This window comes from Copadichromis virginalis, linkage group LG6 (assembly GCF_057382275.1).
Source record: "Copadichromis virginalis isolate Kocher_CV1m ecotype Utaka linkage group LG6, C_Virginalis_male_GT1.1, whole genome shotgun sequence".
In the NCBI taxonomy this organism is placed as follows: Eukaryota; Metazoa; Chordata; class Actinopteri; order Cichliformes; family Cichlidae; genus Copadichromis; species Copadichromis virginalis.
This window is the reverse complement of record NC_140623.1, coordinates 43,257,857-43,282,408: the sequence shown is the minus strand read 5'-3', so window position 1 is coordinate 43,282,408 and position 24,552 is coordinate 43,257,857. Positions and strand designations below refer to the sequence as shown.

Sequence of the window (24,552 nt, the reverse complement as noted above, 5' to 3'; positions counted from 1 at the left end):
AGGCTGAAGTGGGCATTAGAGCATGTTGCATGACATTTGCATGTTGGCTTCATTTTTAAACCAAGAGGTTGGGTCTTAGGGAAAACTTGTCACGGCTCAACGGCACGAGGGAACAGGGATGGACACAGGCGCAGAAACCAACCCGGAAGCGAGGTGACAGAAAACAAATGATTTATTTCCGCCCACAGGTAAACAAAGGTGAAACACAAAGCGACGCCACCACACTAGTGGCGCGTAGGATTCGTCGGTGATAATGAGGGCGACCTAGACACCTCTAGGAGACGGCTGAACAGCGGGGACAGCGGGGAGGTAGAAACAGGACTAGGTAGGGCCCGGGGGCACTGGAACAAGAGGAGATCACGATCAGAGGGATCCAGCAGACAACCAATAATCCTCCGCAGTTGAATTGAATTGCCTTACTTGGTTTCAGATGGAGGGGACAGGTGGAGCGGAAAACCCGGAAGCGGTCGAGGCGTGGGGAGGCAGGCAGGTGAGCGGTGGGCCGGCAGGCCACGTTGTGTAAGCAGCTGGCGGCCCAGGTCCAGGAGGACGGGAGCGAGGGGAACAAGATCTCCACTCCGGGTGCTATCGCTGAGGACAAGAAAAGACAGGTCAGTCATCACACGGCGTTAAGACAAGGTTTAGGATGCTCCACTGAACTAACATGGGGATAGCAGATACTCAGGCGATGAGTGGTTGAGAGCGCAGGTCTGATATACCGCTGGCACGATTGCTCACAGGTGGTCAGCCAGGGAGGGGCAACCGGACTCCGCCTAAAGGAGGAGGAGCCGCTGTCTGAGACCTGCAGGTGCCCAACCAGACCATGACAAAACTGTGTTTACGTTATAGAAGTTTGACTTTAAATTATAAAACTGCCATTTTTCCTTCCAGTCTAGCAAACGCTCTGCCCAGAGTAGAGTTAGATCATCAGTCTCATAAAAACCACTCCAGTATTTACTTGAATGTTTGCTTTGGCTCATAACATATTGTAGTATTTAATTAGTTTAGTCTGTTACTGTATTGGAGCAACTGTAACTCACATAATTTCCTTCAGGATTAATAAAGTATTCTGATTCTGTGCATCTTCTAAATTTCCCGTCTCTGAAGTCTGGAGCAGATTTTGTGAGGAACCTCTGGATGTTTGGCTGCATTCATCCTTCTCTCTGTTCTGAAAGTCATCTCCACAGCAAGCTTCACTGTAGGGGTGTCAGCAAAAAGCGTTTTCCTTGTTCACTGAGCTCTGAGCTTCTTACTGAACTCTAGTGCAGGCTATCATCTCTCGCTTACTCCGTGTTTTTAATGTAGCTGCTCACGAAGACCTGATGAATCAGGGCTCCTCAGGTGGACTTATGGAGACCAGTCCGAAACCTTTGGTGACAATTTTGTACGCTGGTTTTGCTTTACTGTAACTGTACAAGACAGACCTTTAAAATGGTGCAGATGTACAGAAGTAGGTGGGAAAATAATCATGACTGCATCATATTGTACTGTATTTATAACCACACTTAGATTAAAAAAATATCATTCATTATCATTCATGTCTATAAACACTGGGAATAAACTCAGCACAGAGCGAATAAAGTAAGGTGTAAGGAGACAGTGCTCAAACCTGTCATACTACACAAATACAGGATGAATGTAAAAAATATTTTTCATTTAGTTTAAAAACTAAAACGTTATATTTTAACCCCTGGGGGGCCTTGGGTCGATTTGTGGCTATTTGTGGCTATTTTCAAATTTTGATTACCTGCCATTTGCAGTGTTGAATGGAATATAGCGAAAGTCTGCAAAAAAAAGTTTGGTCACATTTACTGTTAAAATTTCAGTATGACTTCCGGAAATTAGCTTCAGTGGCTAAGCTAGCGATAAACTTACGCTATTGATCCTAGGGTCGATTTGTGCCCCATTGAAACCCATTATAAACGCTATTTTTCACGGCAAAAGAATTACGGTCAAATCGATCGTGATCGGTAATGCTTCCGCTTCCGCTTGCAGTACTGGCCTTAGAATTGTAATTTTTTTATTTGTCCACCGGGTGGCGCCCTTGCTCCACATTTGACCCGGGGCTGGAAAACAGCGGGCTGCTTAAAGAGACCTGCGGGGAATGAAGCGTCATTTCCGGCGTGCTGCAGCGGCTTCGCCCGCTGATCGTGCGGGACCATTTTTTGGTCCCTAGGACCATGAGAGGGTGCTTTTTTTTTTTTAGTCAACAGGAAATGACGTATTTGTTGTCACGTGGTATCGGACGTGTGGGCTGGAAAAAGCAGTCCCCGGTGATCGTGCCCCGGTGATCGTCGCGACTTACCCCGGCAACATGCACTTATTTCGGCCTAGAGGAGGAGCATTTGCCGCCTGGAGACCATTTTCTGGTCCTGAAAAAAAAAATAAAAGGCGATCGAAATGACTGTTTGTGCCAATCTTTAGTCCATCTAAAGGCCTAATTATAATAACAATCAAATATTACTTCAAATGTTTTTTTGGGAAAATATTTAGTTTTTTAGTTTTTTTTTTAGTTTTTTTGTAATTTAAAGGGTTAAAACAACGAAAATATAATTAAAACTTTATATGAATATTTCAGGGAGAAGTAGTTTTAAAAGACTGACCAATTTAATTAAACCTTGAGGTCTAAATGATCCATACCCACAGACGATAGAAAGGTGGTTTCCAGAATTCCAGGCCCTATATTTGTTTAAAAATAAAAACAAATCAAAAACACAGATGTGACGAGGAGGGGCGGGTCTGACTTTCAAACCGCTTGCTCATTTGTTAAAAACTTGCTACATTGTACCCCAACAGAGGTCGATTATCTTGTTAATAATTTCACCTCCTCACTACGTACGACTCTGGATACTGTAGCTCCTGTGAAAACTAAGGTCTCTAATCAGAAGTACCTGACTCCGTGGTATAATTCTCAAACACGTACCCTAAAGCAGATGACTCGTAATCTGGAGAGGAAATGGCGTGTCACAAATTTAGAGGATCATCATTTAGCCTGGAGAAATAGTTTGCTGCTTTATAAGAAAGCCCTCCGCAAAGCCAGAACATCTTACTATTCATCACTGATTGAAGAAAATAAGAACAACCCCAGGTTTCTCTTCAGCTCTGTAGCCAGGCTGACAAACAGTCAGAGCTCTGTTGAGCCAACCATCCCTTTAACATTAACTAGTAATGACTTCATGAACTTCTTCACCACTGTTGGGCAAGTTACTTTAAAAAAACTAATTAGCAGTAGTTACTAGTTATTTCTTCTAAAGGTAATCGAGTTAGTAACCAAGTTACAATATTATAAAAGTAACTAATTTCTCGGAAAAGTTACTATTGCATTACTTTAACTCTCTGGCGTATAATTGGCTATTTTTGACTAATTTTACTTTTTCCTCCACATTCACCTTTAAAAACTATTTACTTGCCTTGTTTGGTGTCATTCTTTTCAGCACAACCTCACATGTTTGAATTTACTGTTATTTGTTTCATTTTGACATAATGTATTAACACAATTGATCTAAAATCAAAAACCATAAAATCTGTCACGGCCTGGGGATCAGCAAGACGATGATCGGCCATTTCTACCTTTCTCTCTCTCTCTCGCTCTCTGTCGCCGGGCCGGAACTTATTGTGGGTTCACACCTTCAGCCCACGCCCACTGAAGGGGAACACACCTGATGCCCATCAAGCCGCTCGGCATTTAAGCCAGGAGGAGTCTCCTGGTCTTCGCTGGATCGTTGTCTACCACGTGTCAGTGAGAGTCAAGCTACAGCTCAAGATAAGTCGAGCTGTAGCTTGTGAACGGTGTAACTCATTCTCGTTTCCTCGCCTACAGACCTCCAGGATAACCTTCCCTGTGTGAATCTTGGTGTCAAGTGTGGGGAAAGGAACTGCGGTCGTGAGTGTGGAGAGTTGGAGAACGAGTGATTCCCCCCTTGGATTTCCCTGGAGCCCCATCCCCCACATTGTTGTCTATAGCACTGCCCTGCACTTCCTGTATATACACCTGGTGAACTCCGTAAATAAATTCTTGTGTTCAGCTGATTCTGAAGTTCTGCGCTTGAGTCCCTCACGTTGAACAGTAACAAAATCACAGTAGATAAAAGTTATATTTTTTACTGTAACAACCACAAACATTAACAACTCATTTTCATACCTTGAAATACAAATAGAAATTGTAAATTTTAAAAACCCATGCACAAGTTTTGCAAACAACAAAGTTATTTGCATCTATTTACCTAAAAATGCAGCCCAGGTGTTTTTTTTCTATAACTATTTCAAACTATTTACAGAACAATCAGCTGTTCTGCATCAAATAAGATGCCACACAAATTATTTGTGCCACTCCAAAATATAGTTTCTGTCTGTTATAAGATGAAGGAGAACATCACAGCCTGATACCTGCAGGCCTGACAGCAGCAGGTGTGTCTGCTCCTGTTTTCCACCTGTAGGCAGCGTTTACACTGCAAACTGCCTTTGGTGGCTTTTTGACAGAACTGTGACATTCAGCAGTCGCCTCATTGTTCTGACACACTCCTTCTCTCTCTCTGGCCGTCACTCCTAAAACTTCCCCCCCTTCCTAAACAACCAAATGCCATGTTGCCATATCATTTTTGATTGGTCGACATGGTACATTTTTCCTGCAGTGGGAAATGGTGTTTTTTTTGTTTTGTTTTTGCTCACAAGCTGAGAACGCTTTCCTTAGAAAATGCAGTTTTGGTTGATACGTCTCTACAACGTTGCGTGGAGATCAGGGGCAGTACACCTGGATTGTGTGGACAAGAGATATTTTACTTTGTATTCTTTTGGTGACATTTTATAATCATAACTATCATTGATCAGTCATTCATCATTGTTGAATCTGATGACAGTATAATCTTTGTTTTATATCTATGGTAATCTGAGTAAAGATTAATGTATGCATATTATCATCATTGTAATCAAGTCTCAAATGGTATCCACAGCATTGTATTCACCGTCCATAACTGGAGGGTCCAGCAGGACCTTGTTCTAATTCATTTGCAGGCCTACATCAGAACATGCACATACAGAGTTATGTAAACACGCACGTTCGCATACACACTTATTTACACAGGGAGGTCATGTCAGGACATTCTCTAGTTGGACACACAGGCTCACAGAACTGCACAACATGACATGTCACACACTTGTTTTTCTCTAAAAGTATCATCCGATGTTTGTATAAGGAGAACTTTGGACTATGGGGAGACTGTTATCATTTCCAGTAAGGTCTAACTGTGTGATGTCATCATGGGTTATATAAGGATGGGGAGCTGTCCACTCTTTGGAGAATCTGTTGCAAGTTTTCTTCCCACACTTCTGCGCAGAGTGTGTAATTAAAGATCACTATTTTGACGCCTCCCTGGACTCAGCCTGCTTTCTTCTCTTACCCAAATCGAACGAATCTTAGCAATTGGCAGACCGGGGTGGTGGTCCCCATCTTTAGGAAAGGGGACTGGAGGGTGTGTTCCAACTGCAGGGGAATCATACTCCACTGCCTCCCTGGGAAAGTCTATGCCAGGGTGCTGGAGAGGAAAGTCTGTCCATTAGTCGAACCTCGGATACAGGAGGAACAATGCGGTTTTCGTCCTGGTCGTGGAACACTGGACCAGCTCTTTATCCTCTCAAGGGCTTGAGGATGCATGGGAGTTTGCCCAAACAGTCCACATGTATTTTGTGGACTTGGAGAAGGCATTCGACCGTGTCCCTTGGGGGGTGCTCTGGGAGTATGGAGTGTCTGGCCCATTGCTACGGGCCATTCAGTCCTTATACGACTGTTGCAAGAGCTTGGTTCGCATTGCCGGCAATAAGTCGGACTCGTTCCCGGTGGGTGATGGGCTCCACCAGGGCTGCCCTTTGTCACTGATTCTGTTCATAATTTTTATGGACAGAATTTCTAGGCGCAGCCAAGTGGCGGAGGGCTTTCACTTCGGTGGCCTCAGAATCTTATCTCTGCTTTTTGCAGATGATGTGGTTCTGTTGACTTCATCGGGTGAGGGCCTCCAGCTCGCACTGGAATGGTTCACAGCCAAGTGTGAAGCAGCGGGAATGAGGATCAGCACCTCCAAATCTGAGGCCATGGTTCTCAGATTTGGAGGGTGGAGTGCCCACTCCGGGTCAGGGACAAGTTCCTGCCCCAAGTGGAGGAGTTTAAGTATCTTGGGGTCTTGTTCACGAGTGATGGGAGAAGGGAGCCGGAGATCGACAGACAGATTGGGGCTGCAGCTGCAATAATGCAGACGCTGCACCGGTCTGTTGTGGTGAAGAGAGAGCTGAGTGTTAAAGCGAAGCTCTCAATTTACCGGTCGATCTACGTCCCTACCCTCATCTATGATCACGAGCTGTGGGTAGTGACCGAAAGAACGAGATCGCGGATACAAGCGGCAGAAATGAGCTTCCTCCGAAGGGTGGCTGGCCTCTCAATTAGAGATAGGGTGAGAAGTTCGGCCATCCGGGAGGGGCTCAGAGTAGAGCCGCTGATCCTCCACATCGAAAGGAGCCAGCTGAGGTGGTTCGGGCATCTGACAAGGATGCCTCCTGGACATGCTGGAGAGATTATATCTCTCGGTTGGCCTGGAAATGCCTTGGTGTTCCCCCAGACAAGCTGGAGGGGAGATGGAGGTCTGGGCTTCTCTGCTTAGGCTGCTGCCCCCACGACCCGGCCCGGATAAGCGGAAGAAGATGGATGGATGTTAACGGCGTTAGTAATGCCATTACTTTTAAGGAATGTCTTAAAGACATAAAGACCTGGATGGACGCTAACTTTCTGCTTCTTCATTCAGATCAAACTGAGGTTATTGTACTCGGCCCTGAAAATCTTAGAAATATGGTATCTAAGCAGATTCTTACTCTGGATGGCATTACCTTGGCCTCCAGTAACGCTGTGAGGAACCTTGGAGTCATTTTTGACCAGAACATGTCCTTCAATGCACATATTAAACAAATATGTAAGACTGCTTTCTTCCATTTGTGCAACATCTCTAAAGTTAGAAATATCCTGTCTCAGAGTGACGCTGAAAAACTAGTTCATGCATTTATTACTTCCAGGCTGGACGACTGTAATTCATTATTATCAGGAAGTCCTAAAAACTCCCTGAAAAGCCTTCAGCTGATCCAAAATGCTGCAGCAAGAGTCCTGACAGGGACTAGAAAGAGAGCAGATTTCTCCTGCTTTGGCTTCCTGTTAAATCCAGAATTGAATTCAAAATCCTGCTCCTCACATACAAGGTCTTAAATAATCAGGCCCCATCTTATCTTAATGACCTTGTAGTACCATATCACCCTATTAGAGCACTTCGCTCTCGCTCTGCAGGCCTACTTGTTGTGTTGTTCCTAGAGTATTTAAAAGTAGAATGGGAGGCAGAGCCTTCAGTTTTCAGGCCCCTCTTCTGTGGACTCTGTAGCATTGACCTCGAACAGATTTTATGTGGTACACAGCGCTCAAAAATCTGTCATAAAATGTTTTACTACGACTTTAGTAGCTACGAAGCCGCAGCGCTTGATGGATTGTTGGAACATTACGGCTGCCATAGTCAGGAGCCTCACGGAGGAATCTGGGTCCAAAACTCCATCAGCTTCAGGTCCCAAAGTCAAACGAACACTGCAGCATCACTGAGAGTTGAAAAACTGTCTACATTATTTCATCTTTAATAAAATGATCAGCGTTGCTGCTTTACCAGGTGTAACACTGAAGTTTAACGTCCAGGCATCCATGAAAACAGAATTTATGAAATTTAATGGAGTCAGAAGTTAGCAGGAAGTTAGCTCGCTAGCTTCCACCTAAACATGATATAGCATGTTGTAACAGCCACTATGGTGTGGTGTCCCTTTAAGACACCCAAGTCGAGGGTTGGTGTCATCAGTGTGTGCCACTGGTCTCTCTGCTCTCTCTCTCTCTGTGATGGTGTGGACATGTGCTTGCACGCTAGTACATGAGGAGGGACGGATTTTATGTTTTACCTCTCCAGACACCTTTGTTTGCAACGTTATGGGTTGTACGAACACTGTGCGCTATGTTTGTTAAGCCGCAGCCGTTCAACCGGGCTTTTATATGGTTGTTGAAGAAGGCGTATTAAAGAACCACCGTGGATTACCGATACCAGCGTGGGTGTGTGTTCTTCCGACTAGCCTGCTAGGTGTTTTGCCGCCTCCTCTCAACCACTAAACGCAACCCGACGTTACAATGTTCTGACTGAGAGATTTCTGAAACAATTCAAACGTACAGCTCTGCTATCACTTCCAACATAAATGAAGACAGAAAACTAAACAGCAGTGACGTTTGTAAGGTTACTAAAGTTGGGCTAGCTGGTATATAATGATGTGCTGGAGGATGAACGCTAACTTTTTTCCACTCAATAAAAGTTAACATGAGGGTTCCTGATGGTTAGAGACAAATGCAATCGCATGGCAGGATGCTGTAAATGGACCAAACTTCAGTCAGGAGAACAACTGAGATAATCCATCCACAACACGAGGTCAGTCATTAATATACTGCAACGACATGGGAATAGAGCAGCTGCCAGAGAATTCAACATTAATGAATCAATGGTACAGAAGTGGAAGAAGCGCAGTTTTTGGCTTCCCTCATATTCCAAAATGTGCTTTGTCTCTTCGCTATTACTGTCGCCCGGCATAGTATGCAGATGATATTGCTTGCAGCCGTTGCGATGCTTTCGACCAAAAACAGGCGCAGCTTGATGACACCATCAACATCGCTATCGCGGGAGAGTGGTATAGTCAAAATCTCTACCGTTGGCCAAATTCATATCGTTTCTACTATGTACCATTTATCCCGCCCACCCCTAGTTTGTGCTTCACTGCAGGTTTGCCTGAGGACTGCAGGCAAACCTTTTTTTCTTTGTTAGACCTTTCATACGCTGGGATATGCAGGGGTTTTCAACATCTGCTCAGTCAGTACAGTGCAAACTGACTATCTGATCAGAACGCAGAGCCACAACCGTAGACTGATTACTTTTACAAATAAAATTATTTTTGTGGGTTTTGTGGATTTGTCACTGGCATGGTGGTGCAGTGGTCAGCACTGTTGCCTCATTTCAAGAAGCTTGTTCTTCAGAGCGTTGCTGATTCCTTCCACAGACCAAAAGCATGCATGTGACCATAAACTGTGTGGTGTAGTGCTCATCGTTCTCTCTGTGTTAGCTCTGTGGTGGACTGGCGACATGTCCAGGCAGTTTGATCAAAGGTTAGTGGATGGGATTCATCAGGAGCAAGTGAAGGTTTTATCCTTAAAGCTGATGTGGCCAAAGCAGGAAAAATGGGCAAGTGTGAGGATTTTTTTTTACAAAACGCCAAAACTATGATGGGTACTGGATCGGAGCTTCTCCACAGCTGCTGCTCCTGTGTGGTGTTCCCAGTGTGGAGGACTCAATATCTATCAGAAGTGGTCCACAAAGGAGTAGTGGTGAACCAGCGACAGGGTCATGGGCAGCCAAGGCTCACCTTTGTGCTGGTTCTGATAGAAAGGTGTCAGAGCCACAGAGCATCACAGCCTGATGTGTGGGGCTGCACAGCCACAGACCAGTCAAGGTGCTCATGCTGATCCCCGTCCAAGCACCAACAATGGGCACCTGAGCATCAGAACTGGACCACGCACCAATGTAAGAAGGCGTCCTGGTGTGATGAATCATGTTTCACAGGTGTGTTGCTCACCTGGGAAACACCAGGTAAGGGAAGAGGCGGTGTGATGTAATGTTCTGCTGGGAAACTTTGGGTTCTCCCATACATGTGGCCGTTGCTATAACACGTACCACCTACCTAGGCATTGTTGCAGACCATCTACACCCTTTCATGGAAATGGTACTCCCTGATGGCTGTGGCCTCTTTCAGCAGGATAACGGATCAGGAATAGTTTGAGGAGCACAGCAATGAGTTCATTCCAATCGAGCATCTGTGGGATGTGCTAGACCAGGGGTGTCCAACTCCAGGCCTCGAGGGCCGGTGTCCTGCAGGTTTTAGATGTGTCCTTGATCCAACACAGCTGATTTAAATGGATAAAAAACCTACTCAACATGTCTTGTAGTTCTCCAGAGGCCTGGTAACGAGCTAATGTCATTTAAAATCTTTGTCACTTCAGAGCTGCCTCGTTTGTTGTTTCCCCTGGACTTCCTTTTATTCCTTGAAACCGTGTTTGAGGATGTTTTCACGCTGCTCTGTTTAACCTGTCTGTGCTTTTTTCACATCTCTTTACTTTGTCATTCGGAGTAAATATAGACAGATGCCTTCGTTTTTATTAGTATTAAGCTTTTACTCTGTCGTTGGTCATGAGAAATCCTGCACGTGTTGTTTCTTTTCTTTAATTTTCTAAGACTAAAAAAATATTAGTGTCAATATTTTTTTGTTAAGGAGGTTTCATGTTTTTCTGTTTCTGTACTGAAAGCGAAAGCTGTGGATGGATCCAGAGACAGGATGCTGGACAGGTCCAGATAGTGAGGAGAGAGAGCGTTGGAACAGGGACTTCCCTGAGCCTCCATCATCTGCAGGGAGGGAAAAACACTCACACACACACTGCCTCCCACACACACACACGCACACTCTGCTGAGAGCTAGCAAGGGGCTTTAAACAGCTTCACACATAACCGAGACAAAGGGACTGTAACCTGCCACAATGGAAGAAAACATGGATGAATCGCAAAGCCAGAAAGGTAGGAAAGGACGAGCCATCGATTCCTTTTTATCTTCCGTCACTCGTTCCTTTATGCCATTGTTCTGTTCATCCTTCCCTCCCTGTATCATGGGATTCCTTTGTGTGTTGTGGGCAGAGAGAAGGAGGACGGCATACATGTCCTGGAGGGAAAAAAGGGGAAAAGAAGCTTAGACTTTAGGCTGTATATTTAATTTGCAACTTTTCTCAGCACGGTTCACATTCCCCGTTTTCCCCATCAGTCATCTCGGCAGAAATGGAAAGAGGCTGTGGATTGTAATGGAGCCTCCTCAGGAGGCTGTCTGCTCCGGATAAAAACACGGGATCGTACACGAGCCGTGTGCGTCCATGAACGGGAGCTTAAATACGCAGATTGTTTGGGCTGAGGGTGCATGGAAACGACAGACACCGGAGGCTTGGTGTTGTTTTGGAGGCTGGACGGACAGATGGACGGACAGATGGATGGATGCATGGATGGATGGATGGATGAATGGATGGAGGTGGGAGTGGCTGGGGGAGGAAAAGGGGAAGAAGAGGGTGATAGAAGGAGGGTGCGTGGGGCAAAACCTTGGAATAAAGACTAAAAATCAGAGGGAGGAGGGATAAGTGGGGCAGTGATTGATGCCTCCATTGAGATTTTCTTTGTTAGCCCTCATTGTTGATGCTTCACGCTTGTCTGAACGCCTTTTCCTCTCCACTCTCCCTCGCTCTCTGCACCCCCCCCCCTTTTCCGTCTGTGTCGCTCCCTTTCCCTCCATTTTCTTCATATCTCTCCATCTCTGGCCCTTACCCCTCTTTCCTTCACCCGTTCAGCCTTGGTGTATTCCAGGCTGGATTTTTTCCATCTTTCTGTCTGTATCTTGTTTTCCCGTCTACCTGTTTCTGTCTCTCTCTCTAGAAGAGGATATTTTGGCTGATCTCCCACTCGCCACCATCTCACTCTCTCGGTTGACTCCCTCTCGCTCCTTCATTCCCGTTTTTCTTCCGCCGTCCATTTTTCAAATTCTATTTCTGATCTGAATCTTTCCACATGCGTCCATCCCTCTGACCGCCTCGGGGTGGTTTGCAGAGAGTGTTATTTTGCATTTTCCCCCCCAAATGATTCTTGTTGTTGTTGATGTTGGCAGTAAAAATGGGCGTGTCCATTTTCTTCATCACACCTTCAGAGCCAAATGAGACATCTACTGCTGCTTGATTCACAAATACAACCAATAAAGGAGGCGGTTTTGATTAAAAGAAAATAGAAATATTTATATACAAGGCCAAATGAATGTTTATTCTCGCTGTATCTATGGAAACACCATCCTGACATCGTCTTCTGTTGTGTGATAGGCGCATTTGTGTGTTTTTTCTGGAAGCAACCTGTTTTAGCCAATCAGAGATGCGGGTGGTGTTCAAGCAAACATGATTTTTCATTCCTGTCACTTCTCTTTTTTTTAAGCCTCACCCCCTCTCCTTCTGTCCATTCTCTAACTAGTTCCCATCCTACATCCGTGTCACACTCCCTCTTCGTCCCTGTCTTTAGTTCAGCCATTACAGGCCTCATCTCTTCCCCTGCACCACACAAAACACAGGTGTGAGATGAAACGAGGCAGCACAGGTGAGAGACACAGAGCGGCTGTATAAGTACGACGTAGAGTTGTTTTCAAAGGAATCGATTTACTTTTACATCAGTGGTGTTTCAATAAAGGTTCAAATGGATTTGATTGCAGATATGTGGCTGAAGGGTGCATTAAATATAATCTCCAATAATTCTACCGTAGTTCACTTTTAACAGGACCAAAAACTGTCATATATGTTAATGTGAAATGGAGTCATGTCACACGAGTGGAATAAAAAGTCTTTACAGTGAAGGTTCTGAAATTTGTGACTTTGCCAACGTTGGTGTTTGCAGGGATGGTGTTTAGTTAAAATTCCGGTTCTCCGTCATCCAGAGACGGATTTAATATTTCATATCAGAACAAAAGTCTCACAGATCCGAAGGTGCGTTTGGATTCAGCATTTTGTTTGATTTCATTCCTGTTCTCATCATAGACTGTATCCAAACACTCGACTCTCATTCAGACATGAAAAGGTGGCCTTTGTAATAAACTTGTAATCTTTCCGACGACCAGCAGGGGGCGACTCCTCTGGCTGCAGAAACAGTCTTATTGTGTAGAAGTCTTACTTATTGAAGGAAAGCTCATCATGACCACAGACTCCTCAGGTTGTTCTTGTAAATCGTCTGTGCTTGTCCATCAGCTGTTAGCACGAACGTGCTGCTTTCAGGCTCAAAGGAAACTATTAAGCTTGACAATAATAACTCAGTGTAGTAAAAACCAATCTTTAAACAGCTGTTCCAACTCCTTTCTCTTTCTGGGGTTATATTAATGGGCATTTGTCTACGAAATCCCTTCATCATCTTATATAAGCACTTCCTGCTGTGGTAACCGACCCCAGATTCTCCACAGAGTTAATTAAAGTTTCATGTATTCTAACCTGAAAGTCTGAAAGCGTAGCAGCAACACTCTGAAAGGTTTTGATCATTTTCCCTTCCTGCTGAGGACCGATTTTAGAGACTTGCTGGTTTAATTGAAAATCTCTGGTTCATTAAACACGTCTCAGGCTGTTTGTTTGCTCACGTGCACCTCTGGGAGCAGCTGGATAGCTCAGGTCATTTAGAGCTCTACTGCATGCCTCAGTCCTTTATTTGGCTCGGTTAAAACGGTGACTGCTCATGTTACAATAGTAATAGTACAATAGTTTGGAGAAGTGGCCGACGATTGTGTGACATGAAGTCGTCTGGGTAGAAGACTTTTTCGAGCTGATAATGATGCACCTGGAAGGACCTGTGAGCAGTTAATGGTAGCTGCACGGCACAAACGCGTCCGGAGGTCCAGTTCAGGCAGACGGCTAGCAGCTACAGCCGCCTGTGTCACCACCCACCTGTCAGTCAACTAAGCCGTGCCTCTAATTGTGCATGCAGTCATGCAGGCAGTAAATATGTTTATTTCTTAATGCTGCAGCCTCTAGTGGATGTTAGAGGAACTGCAGGCTTTGGTGCGCCTGTGTTCGCTTAGTTTTTCTGTCCTGTAAGCCGACGTTTGATGGAACGCTGCCGACACCGTCCAGAGGTTCTCACAAAAACTCAAATGCAGTCACGCTCAGTGAGCATGGCAGATCAATGGCAGAAATACGTATTAATCATACTTTCACATTTATGGCACCTCGACTTAGTGTCATATTTTTGCATCATCCGTTTATTTGTGTAATACAACTCTGACAATGTTGTAAACAGGGGGATGTCACTGTGTCTTCACAATGACACTTGAACAGTCTCCGTCATCGATCAGCTGAGCTCGTTCTTTGACACACATCCAGTCCCAGCTGAGGTTAGGTGCAGATCCCTGTGTCCTCAGTAGGTGTGAGTGCAGGTTGTACACGTGATGCTTTCATGTCAACATTTTAAGTATCTCTCTAAGAAAACAGAAAATCAGAGTTATTAACTGAGACGGGAAGAGAAGGAGGAGCGATCATTTGTGGTTACTTGGTGCCAGACATCATATCCTCACATGACAAACACACCAAAACAAAACCCCGCTGCGGTCTGTGAGCTGCTGCCGTTTCATCTCTTCCTGTTTGATCCGTTCCTCCTTCACGTTCTCGGGTTTGAGCTTCAGTCAGTCTCCGCTGATATGAAAGGAGCACCGAGGGTCTTTCTCAGGAAACACCGGCTTCATTTTAAAAGGCAACGTGTCTCTACAAATTAGCATGAGCATTTTATTAGCATTAAGGAGCATAATTACAAATAATTTCTGTCTGGGGAAGCAGGGCGGACCGAGGCTTGTTCTCACGCTGCTGCGGTCCAGAGGACATCGTAAAAATCGTTTTGAGGTTTTGTAGATCTCAGTGAGAAAGCTGAGAGCGGACTTTGTGTATTTGCCTCATATCCATTTCATTATCACGGCCACTAATAGAAAGGTACTTCATGGAGAGTGCAGTGAGTCAATACAAACTGACTTACAGGCCCAGAGAGGGGAGGGTGAGATGCTGGAGCCATAAAGCAGCCGAGGAGGATGGCATACGGGATGTTTCTGCTTTATCTCTCTCTGTCTGTGGAGGTAATTTCATTACTGTCCATTGACACATGAAATGAAAAGCAGCTCTGCTCTGCTGCCTGTGAGCGTTTCAGCCTCACACACTGTGTGCAGCTGGCTGGACGACCTCAGAGGAAGGAGGTTAACCCCGGCCCTCGCCGTAACACCCGCGGCTCGGTGTGTCCGGTCACCTCTCGGATCCGGATACGAGCAGCTTCTGGGCCGAATGCCAGGAAAGTTTTTTGTAGCATCACAACCCCAAATTTCTACTTTTACATGAGGAACATGAAAATGAGCAGATTGTTATGACTGCGTTGGAGAGACGTGCTTTAGTGCTGGGTCCAGTCTTGGAGGCCCTGCTGTACATTTGGTGAATTGAAAGGCGCTCAAAGCGTCGTTAAATACATAAAAGTAAAACTCCAACCTTTCTGTGAGCAGCTCCACGTAGCAGACATTGTGTGAGTCGCTCAGTTTATGAGGTGTGTCTGCCATCTTGAAAATATGATGGGACTAAGTGCTGCTGGCCGTGTGGTGTGAAAAGAAAAACCTTAAAAACCTCAGCAGCCTTCTCGCTGGTCTGAGCCGCTTCATGCAGGAACTACTTTTTCTCTGCGTCGTCTTCCTGCGCAGTGATACGTGGAGCCGTCACAAAACTGTCCCTATTTTTTTGGCACCACAGGCAGAGATCCCTCACTGTTATCTTAGCTTGAACTGTCCCCTGAATGCTGTGAGCCTTCCTTGAGATTTGAAATTTTCCGAGCTCCTCATCCTCCCAGCGGGATGAAGCTCGTTACTTCTAAAGAGATCTGTTTGTCTAAATGCTGGTGGCAGCAGTTTCGTGTAAGTGGGATATGGACACAACGTTTCACATTTACACTGCAGTTTCGTCTTCGGCGCTTCGCCGTCCACACCAACGCCCTCCTGTGGTTTGGTGGTGTTTGGCGACGTGTAAATGTTTTTGTGTTTTCTGTGTTGTCGTGTCGAGCATCACGTTTCCAGCTGCAATTCAGAAAATCCTCCTGTATCACTGTAAAGTCAGCGAGCGCTGGCAGCGCTTCCACTTTTCACCGTTTCGTGGAGCGGCTCCAGCCTCGGTTTGTGCATGACATCACCACCACAGTCTGCGTGTGTGCAGCTCCTCGGGAGGAGGGAGTGGTTCACATTCTGCATCTACACATCGACACGAGCAGAAACGATGCCTCCACAGCATCGGCGTCTTGTTTATCTGTGGCATTATCGTGCAGTTAGTCCAAAAGCTTTGTGTTTTTCTGATTTTCTGTTTGTGGGTGGAACCGGGGGGGTGGAAGAGCTGGTGCAGATATCTCATTAGTGTGGGGTGCTCAGCTTCCGGTGCAGGTCTAAAAATGGCGTTTCAGAGGCTTGTCTCGTGGCAAGAGTGGCGCTCTGAATGTTGTTTCTGTGTGAGCATGAAAGTCTGCACAGAGCTGCAGAGATATCAAACCCCAGCATGTTCAGCCGGTCGGTGTTCGGATCCTAGATGTGTGCGCAGCTGATCGAGGGTCGTGTCTGCAGAGCAGCTGCAGATAATTCCAGTCCACAGCCTTCTTCCTGATTCATTTCCCAGTCTATCCAGTCCAATGTGTGCTTTTCTTGGATGAATGTCTCCCATCTCACTCAGCGACATTTCCACCACACTGATCTGTGATCGGTCACAAACCCTCCAAACAGCAGCCGTGAGCTGAGGATAGTCTGAATGTAAGAGACCAGCACGAACGTGTTCAGAGCAGCTTTCCCCGTGAAGCGTTACACGTTCACTGAACTCTCAGCGCTCCTCTTTAACTGAAGGCAAATATGATGATTGCACCGAATTCGCCTTCGTAATATTTCATAATTTCTGTCTGGCTGTCTGAGAGTCATCCATCACTGAAACTGATTGGTCTCACTGGGTCTCCCCCCTCATCTTCTCCCTGTTATTGCTGGCCTGATTTATTGGCCTCCATCAGCGTGTGGTTCTGTGGCATTCCTGCAAACACAGACGATATTTAACATCTGCAGGGAAACAAAAGGCAAAGTGGTGCATTTATGGAAGTGTTTTATGTAGAAGAACAAAATGTGAAAGCCCACCGACCGTGCATCTGTTTCAAGGTTTTAGGGGTTGCTGGCAAGATGCTAAACGAGGTGTTAAACTTGGCAAAATCTCACAGAGTTTCAGTCGAAGGAACCACGTTAACCTCCATCGTGGCCTGTGTGAGGATATCTGCAGCACCAAAGGCTGATGGATAAAACTTTAGATTCTTAAGGTACGAGCTGCTGGCCCCTGCTGTCCCTTTCCTCCAGTTTGTCACAGAGTAGATCACTGATCATCTGGTCGCCGCCCTCACAACACTAACTAAAGCTTAGTGCTGCCCCTACGCGCACGCAGACAAATAAACCAGGAAGGTGCCTTCATGCTGGCTTTTTGACTTGCTCCGCTGTGATGCGATTTCACAGACACGTGGATGAATCTAACGAGTCAGCGCTTCTGCTCCGATCCCCCGATTATCCCACAGGTAGGCGTAGCTGCCTATGTCCGGCTAACGAAGGCCAGATAATCTCCCGTTACTGCGTCGTTAATGATGAGACGGCTGGTAAAACGGCTCTCCCCAAACTCTGTGAGCACAGCTGCTTGTGAGCCACTGTCATCGGTGATAAAGTTAGAGCGCCTGCCTCTATCACACAGCTGTGAACGGTTGTCACGGTGATGGGGAGGCAGGGAGGGAGGGGTTTGTGGATCAACAGAGAATTTGATTGGCAGATTGGAAAATCTTTTCAGGAGGCGGTGTGTGTGTGTGTGTGTGTGTGTGCGTGTGTGTCACAAAGAAGATATCCATGTATATGAAAATTTTGTTGTTGTGAATCAAAGACAAAAAAACACCTTAAACGTTTAAAAGAGAAAAGCTTCGCATGTAGACGACGGCGGTGCGTGCACATGCATACGCCTATATTTATCTGGGTTACCCTCCACTGGGCTGCACGGCCGCTCAGTCTTAATGGTGTCGCTGGGCTGGGCTTGTCATTTCCATTAGAACCCAGTCCTGACTCCTGAGTGCATCTTCAGGCCACTCTGTGTTTGTGTGTCTGTGTGAGAGCTCAGTGACCCTCTCCTACAGCACACATACACACACACACACACACACACACACACACACACACAGCAGTGGTGTTTGTTGGTCTGTTAGACAATCAGGCAAAACAGCACAAAATACAGCCTAATGAGCACCAAGACCCAATGTGAAAGAGTGTGTGTGTGTGTGTGTGTGTGTGTGTGTGTGTGTGTGTGTGTGTGTGTGTGTGTGTGTGAACAGAAAGTTGGCATGCTGCTATAATTGTGGAGACCAACAGTCACTTATGGGAACCTAAATCTCGGTTCCCAAAAATTTGGAGACTCAAATGTGGTTTTAGTGTCAGGGTTACAGTTAGGGTTAGGTTTATGTCAATTAGATGTGCACCTCCATGTATACATCTCACCTCAGGATCCACCATCCTGAGGTCTTTAATTGTCATGTGTGAAGTTATTTCGGGAGCATGGCCACAACTCGTTCAGAAACATTTTAAAAAGGGAAGAAAACTTTAAATTTCTGACACACGAGAGCTGATGATAGATGACCTGGGGTGGGATGAAGTGGGTGTAGCTCAGGAGGTGGAGTCAGGTCATCTACTGATCTGGAGGTTGGTGGTTCGATCCCTGGCTCCTCCAGTCTGCATGCCAAGTATCCTTGAGCAAGATACTAACCCCAAGTTTTGCACGGAGTATGAATGTTAGCTAGGAAGCACTAAAAGACTTGGAAGAAAGTGCTTGTGTGATTGGGTGAATGTGGCACGTTGTGTAGAGCGCCACATAAGAATCCATTTACCATAACCCTGAAGCTAATGCATCTCAATAGAAAGCATGACGCACCTCCTCGGGTCACCTTTGCAACGCAGGTAATGCAGCTTTAATATTGTACGGTAGACCCCACAATAATCCAATATTATTATTGGCACCATAATGTTTGTCTCTTTTCTGCAAATACTGCTTATTAGAGATTAAACATGAATGTGTTGATGCACGCTCAATCATCCAGGTAAGGAAGTCCCAAAAAGTGGATTCTGTTCATCTGGATGTAATGCTGCATCCAGATGAACAGAATCCACTTTTTGGGATTAAACCAGAATATATCAGAAAGAAAATAATAAAATCACACATTTAAGAACATGGAAGCAGCAAATGCTTTTGGTTTTTGCTTTTATAAAATGAATGAAACTAATTTCATTGAACTAATAATCAGTGAAACAATGTAACAACGCAGTTAAAATGCATTCGTAGTTTGATTAATATTTAGTTATCTTCAAGAATATTACATAACACATACTTGGCCCCAATTTAGTCTTTTTAGGGTCTTACGTTCAAATGAGCCTCGGGTTAACTCTGAGTGCTGCTATATAAACAAAATTGAACTGAACAGAGCTGAAATTGGCCAGGGAAACACTGAACATGGAAATAACCTCATTTATTACAAACAGAACTACAAAAAAATTAATGAAGAATAATTAAAAATTAGTTCTGGTCATTTAATTTATGTACGTTCATGGTTTTCTGCAAATGTAAGTTCACATAGTATCAAGATGGTGATATCAACTTAATGTTAATAAGGCCATCCATCCATCTTTTTCTGTTTATCCGGGGCCGGATCGCGGGGGCAGCAGCCTAAGCAGAGAAGGCCAGGCCAGCCGACAGACATAATCCCTCCAGCGTGTTCTGGGTCTGCCCCGGGGCCTCCTCCTGGTGGGGAATACCCACAACACCTCACCCAGGAGGCGCCCAGGAGGCATCCTTGTCAGATGCCTGAACCACCTCAACTGGCTCCTATCGATGTGGAGGAGCGGTGGCTCTACTCTGAGCCCCTCCCAGATGGCTGAACTTCTCACCCTATCTCTTAGAAAGAGGCCAGCCACCCTTCGTAGAAACTTGATTCTGCCCCTTTTATCCACGATCTTGTTCTTTTTGTCACTACGAAGAGCTCGTGACATCAGGTGAGGCCTGACTGGTAAATCAACAATCAACTACGCTGTTGTTCTCAGCTCTCTCTTCACCACGATGGACTGGTACAGTCTCCACATCATTGCAGACACAGCAATAATCCGTCTGTCGATCTGTGAACAAGATCCCGAGATACTTAAACTCCTCCACTTGGGGCAGGAACTCATCTTTGAGTGGGAACTCCACCCTTTAACAGCTGAGGACCATGGCCTCAGGCTTCAAGGTGCTGATTCCCATACCCACCACTTCACACTCGGCTGGGAACGTTCTCCAGTTTGAGCTGGGGCCGTCACCTGATGAAGCCAACAGAACCACATCATCTGTGATAAGCAGAGATGAGATTCTGAGACCACTCAAGTGGAAGCCATCATCCACCACACAGAACCCCTGGTGGAGTTCAACACTTACTGCTTACTGCTGGCATTGCAGCGCAAGCTCTTACAATAGCTATACAGCCCCCCCCCCCCCGGACACTCAGAGGGACACTCAGAGGAACACGGTCGAATGCCTTGTCAAAGTCAAAACACAAGTAGACTGGTTGGGCAAACTCCCACACACCCTGAAATATCCTCAAGACAGTAGAGTTGGTCCAGTGTTCCACGACCAGGACCGAAACCTCATTGTTCCTCCTGCATCCGAGGTTCGGCTAACGGATGAACTTTCCTTTCCAGCACCCTGGCGTAGACTTTCCCAGGGAGGCTGAGTGTGACACCCCATCCAATCCAGAACTACCACCCCACATCTCCAAACGATGTTGCAGAAGCGCATCACACAAGACAGCCCTACAGTATCCATAGCCTTTAGGAACTCAGGGCAAACCTTATCCACTCAGGGGCCCTGCCACCAAGGAGATGTTTAACTGCCTCAGTGACCTCACCCCAAGAGGTAGGTGAGCCATCTCCCCCATCCCCAGATTCTGATTCCTGTACGGATGCCATGCCAGTGGGATTATCTTCAGCTGAAAACAGCAGCACCCCACCACCACTGCACACTGTGCGGGTAGAGCACCACTTTCCCCTCCTGAGTTGTCTGATGGTTTAACAGAAATGCTTTGAGGCAGACCAAAACTCTTATTCCATGTCCTCATGGTCACCTGATAAAACGTACACACACATTGTGTTCATTATGGTGGAAGTCCAATAACAGAACACAGCTCGGGTTCAGATGAGGCAGGTTGTTCCTTCCAACCGTGCCCCTCCAGGTCTCACTGTGGTCGCCAAAGTAAGCAATGAAGTCTCCGGGTAAGACGACAGTGTCACCAGATGAAGCATCCACAGGGACCCCACTCAGTGATCCCATGAAGGCTCGGTACTCTGAACTATCATTCAGCGTCCAGATGAAAGTCAGGACCTGTTCCCCGACCCAAAGGCAAAGGGAAGGAACGCTCTTGTCCACCAGGAAACACCCCAGTATACAGGCAGACAGTCGAGGAGATACAGCACCCAGATACCCACCCGCCGCCACTCACGGAGGGCAACTCCACACTGGGACAGAGTCCAGCCCCTCTCCAAGAGACTGGTTCCAGAGCCCAAGCAGTTCTTTGAGGTGGGCCCGACTGTATCTAGTTGGTATCTCTCAGCCTCATGCTCATAGATAGAAATCTAACTTTAAACTGCGACAAAACCACTAAAGCAGCAACATAAGCAGAACCTACACTCAGTACATCCCTACAAGTTTGGCAAATCCAGTGCAAGTTCTTCAATAGGTTTACAGGGAAATATGTTGTACTGGAAAAGATTTATTCAGTCACACGGTCACAGTTTACGGTCCAAATATCAATTCAATAAAGAGTCAGATCTGATTGTTTTGTTTCTATCGTGAACATGTTAGAGGTACAGTGTGTGTTTGTCCCGCAGGATTATGAGGCTGATGATCAGCACTGATCTGCAGTGGAACAGCAAATGGATTCCTGCGATCATCTAAAAAAATAAGCTCCTCCTAAACAAAGAAAACACACACAGAGAGATGCAGCACACAGTCTGTCCCGGTTTTTACCAGGTCACTGGGTCTTTCCTGCGTTTAAAGCCCAAATATGGAAATATGACGGGATTATAACATGGCTCAAATTCAGGACACACACTCAGCCTCACACACACAGATATGTGCTGATAATGAAAACACTCAGACAGCAACATACTGCAGAAACAGCTTCACAGCACATTTATATTATCAAGCTGTGTGTGTGTGTGTGTGTGTGCGTGTGTGTGCGTGCGTGCGTGCGTGCGTGCGTGCGTGCGTGCGTGCGTGCACGCGCAGCTCCATCTGCCTCACAGCTCAAACATGCATGAATGTGTGTGTGAGACTCAGAGCCACGAGCCGACTCAGCTGCACGGGGACGTTTTGTTAAATGGAGTCAGCGCAGCAAAATGGTACCTTCCTGCTGGCAGAGCCGCCATGTTTGTTCCTTCGTTGGCGGCTCACGTTGTTGCAGAGAAACATGCAAAATCTGCAGTCAACGTCAACGTTTTCCTCAAAACGATGTGATGAAAAACATGCTGTGTGTGTGTGTGTGTGTGTGTGTGAGAGAGACAGTATGCATTAGTGAGACTGTAGCCCTCACAGTGCTGCGCTGTTGCCATGGCAACGCTACAGGCAAAGTGGGTCAGCAGGCTCCTGCCACACCCCAGTTGGCATGGCAACAAGGGTGGTCAATTAAACCTGAGCAGCATGATGACTCACTCACACACACACACACACACACACACACACACACACCACTTTTCTTTGTCACCCCCTGTTGTGTGTGTGTGTGTGTGTGTGTGTGTGTGTGAGACTGATTTTGTCCAGTTTGCTTGAATTGAAATTCCTCGTAATCTGAGTGGAGGGTGAAGTAACTGGGTGGGGCTGATGGAGGACGCGCAGGCTGTGACATCACAGCCAGACAACTGTCAGTCAAAGAAAAACACACCGCTACCACAGACTGTAGATAAATGATGGAGCCACTTCCCGGGTTGTGAGGCTCTGTTCTGAAGCGTCACATGTGTAAATTTTGTGTGTCACCGTGATGGATGCTTGGTGCTCCACCTGAGGATGGAGTACAGATCATGCTGACTGGGTGATCCTCAGACTGCCGCACAGACCTGCTCACTGGTTCTCAGAAACAAACCCTGAAACGGCAGCTCAGACTTCTGGGACTGGAGCACAGCACAGTGTGTGTTCTGTGATGGTAACCGTAATTACCTCCAGGTTGAAAAATGGCGTTCTTGATTCCTACTGGCATTTATTGGATGCAGGTGCCGCCAACTATGCTGCGAGACCGTACAAAATGTCGACACATTCTGCACTGCACTGACCAACACTCGACAGCTCTGTCACAAATAAACATCTTGTTTCCACACCAACACATAAAGCACAAATTGCGCATCTCATTGATCGCATTAACTTGAAGGGGTTAATAAAAACACACCTTGCCGTACCCCCTCTTCACCCACACACTGGGAAAACTGCCACCCACTGAGAAAGGGAAATGCTGCCCTCTACTGACTGTGGCATGTAACTGAAAATATCGTCAATCCTAAACAACAGATTGAACATTGGTTCCACCCTGGAAACATTTTGTAGAACCTTTAAATGTGTGTCTACATTACAATCTGAAATCTGATCTCAAACAAACTGGTTTTAATCTGAAATTATATTTTATTTATGTATTTATTTGCATTATTATTTTATTTTGAAGTTCCTGAAGTGTCTTCTCTTCTCTGTGCACATAAAGCAGCCATCACTGGCTTTTAATCTGTCCCCCTGCTGTGATCATGTGATCGTGGGTCGCTCCTGAAAGACAGAACTGAACACTGGATCCTGATTACTGAGCCCGAACACCTCCTGCTAATGAGCTGCTTATGCTGCACCTCCTGTGCTGACGAGCTTTAAGCGATCTGCAGCATAAAACACGTCTACAGTGATTTCACCCATCAGCTGTAGTGTCACCACTGACAACAACCCAGTGAGTCATCGTGTACTCGAATACTCCTCTCCTGCTTCTACATGTGTGCAAGACAGATGAGCTAAACTACACCAGGGAGGAAATGTAGATGTTTGCGTTAAACGGTGGAAGAAGTCCAGCAGGGAAAGATGTTGTTCTGCTGCCTCCCGTCGTTGCGTTACTGCCATTATTTCTGCACTGAAAAGCTTCTCAGAGAGGAAAGATCACTGTTTATCTGGCAGCCACACAAATGAGTCATTTGAAAATAGCCGAATTGTTGGTGCATCATTCGCAGCTACTGCACAATTACATAATGTGGCAGGTGGAGAGCTCTACTTAATCATTCCAAGCACAGGAGAATGGCTCTGGACAACAGGCAGAGTGATCAGAAGTAACCTCTCACTGCAAAAGACTCAGCAGGAGTGTTAGCATGGACGAGGACGAGGAGGAGCGGGTTAAGGTGCTCCAGTCTTGTTTTCCTCAAATACAATATATAAGTTAGGCATTTGTGCTGCTAAGACCAAATGATTCACAAAGAGGTTACAACCTTCACTTTGCATGCTTTCATTGCAAAGTTCACTGAAGAATAACCTACGATTCCCCAAAGAAACCAACCAAAGGTCCAATAGGAGACCAAGAAAGTCATGTGTGTTTAAAATCCTCACACCAGGAGTGAGAATGTTTGTGGTGCCGTTAGTACTGAAATAAATGTACTTCAGGACGTTTTCACAGGAAAAAGTATAATTAGCTCAGATTTAATCCAGTTTTTTAATAAGGGAGCATTTCCTTTATGAATGGAGCTCTCTGTCTGCTCCTGTGTTGTAGGAAGGTTATTTTGAGCCAATATTTAAAATGTATTGCATTGAAT

General features: G+C 45.9%; 1 protein-coding gene across 1 annotated transcript in view; it reads left to right on the top strand.

The window, feature by feature from the left end:
• The first annotated feature begins 10,457 nt into the window (after nt 1-10,457).
• The window catches only part of LOC146708597 (neuronal membrane glycoprotein M6-a-like), a 28,588-nt gene continuing 14,493 nt past the window's right edge, over nt 10,458-24,552 (top strand). The window contains exon 1 of the mRNA XM_085460609.1: nt 10,458-10,667. Coding sequence (XP_085316735.1) covers nt 10,631-10,667 — 37 coding nt within the window. The 5' untranslated portion in view covers nt 10,458-10,630. The remainder of the gene's footprint in view (nt 10,668-24,552) is intronic.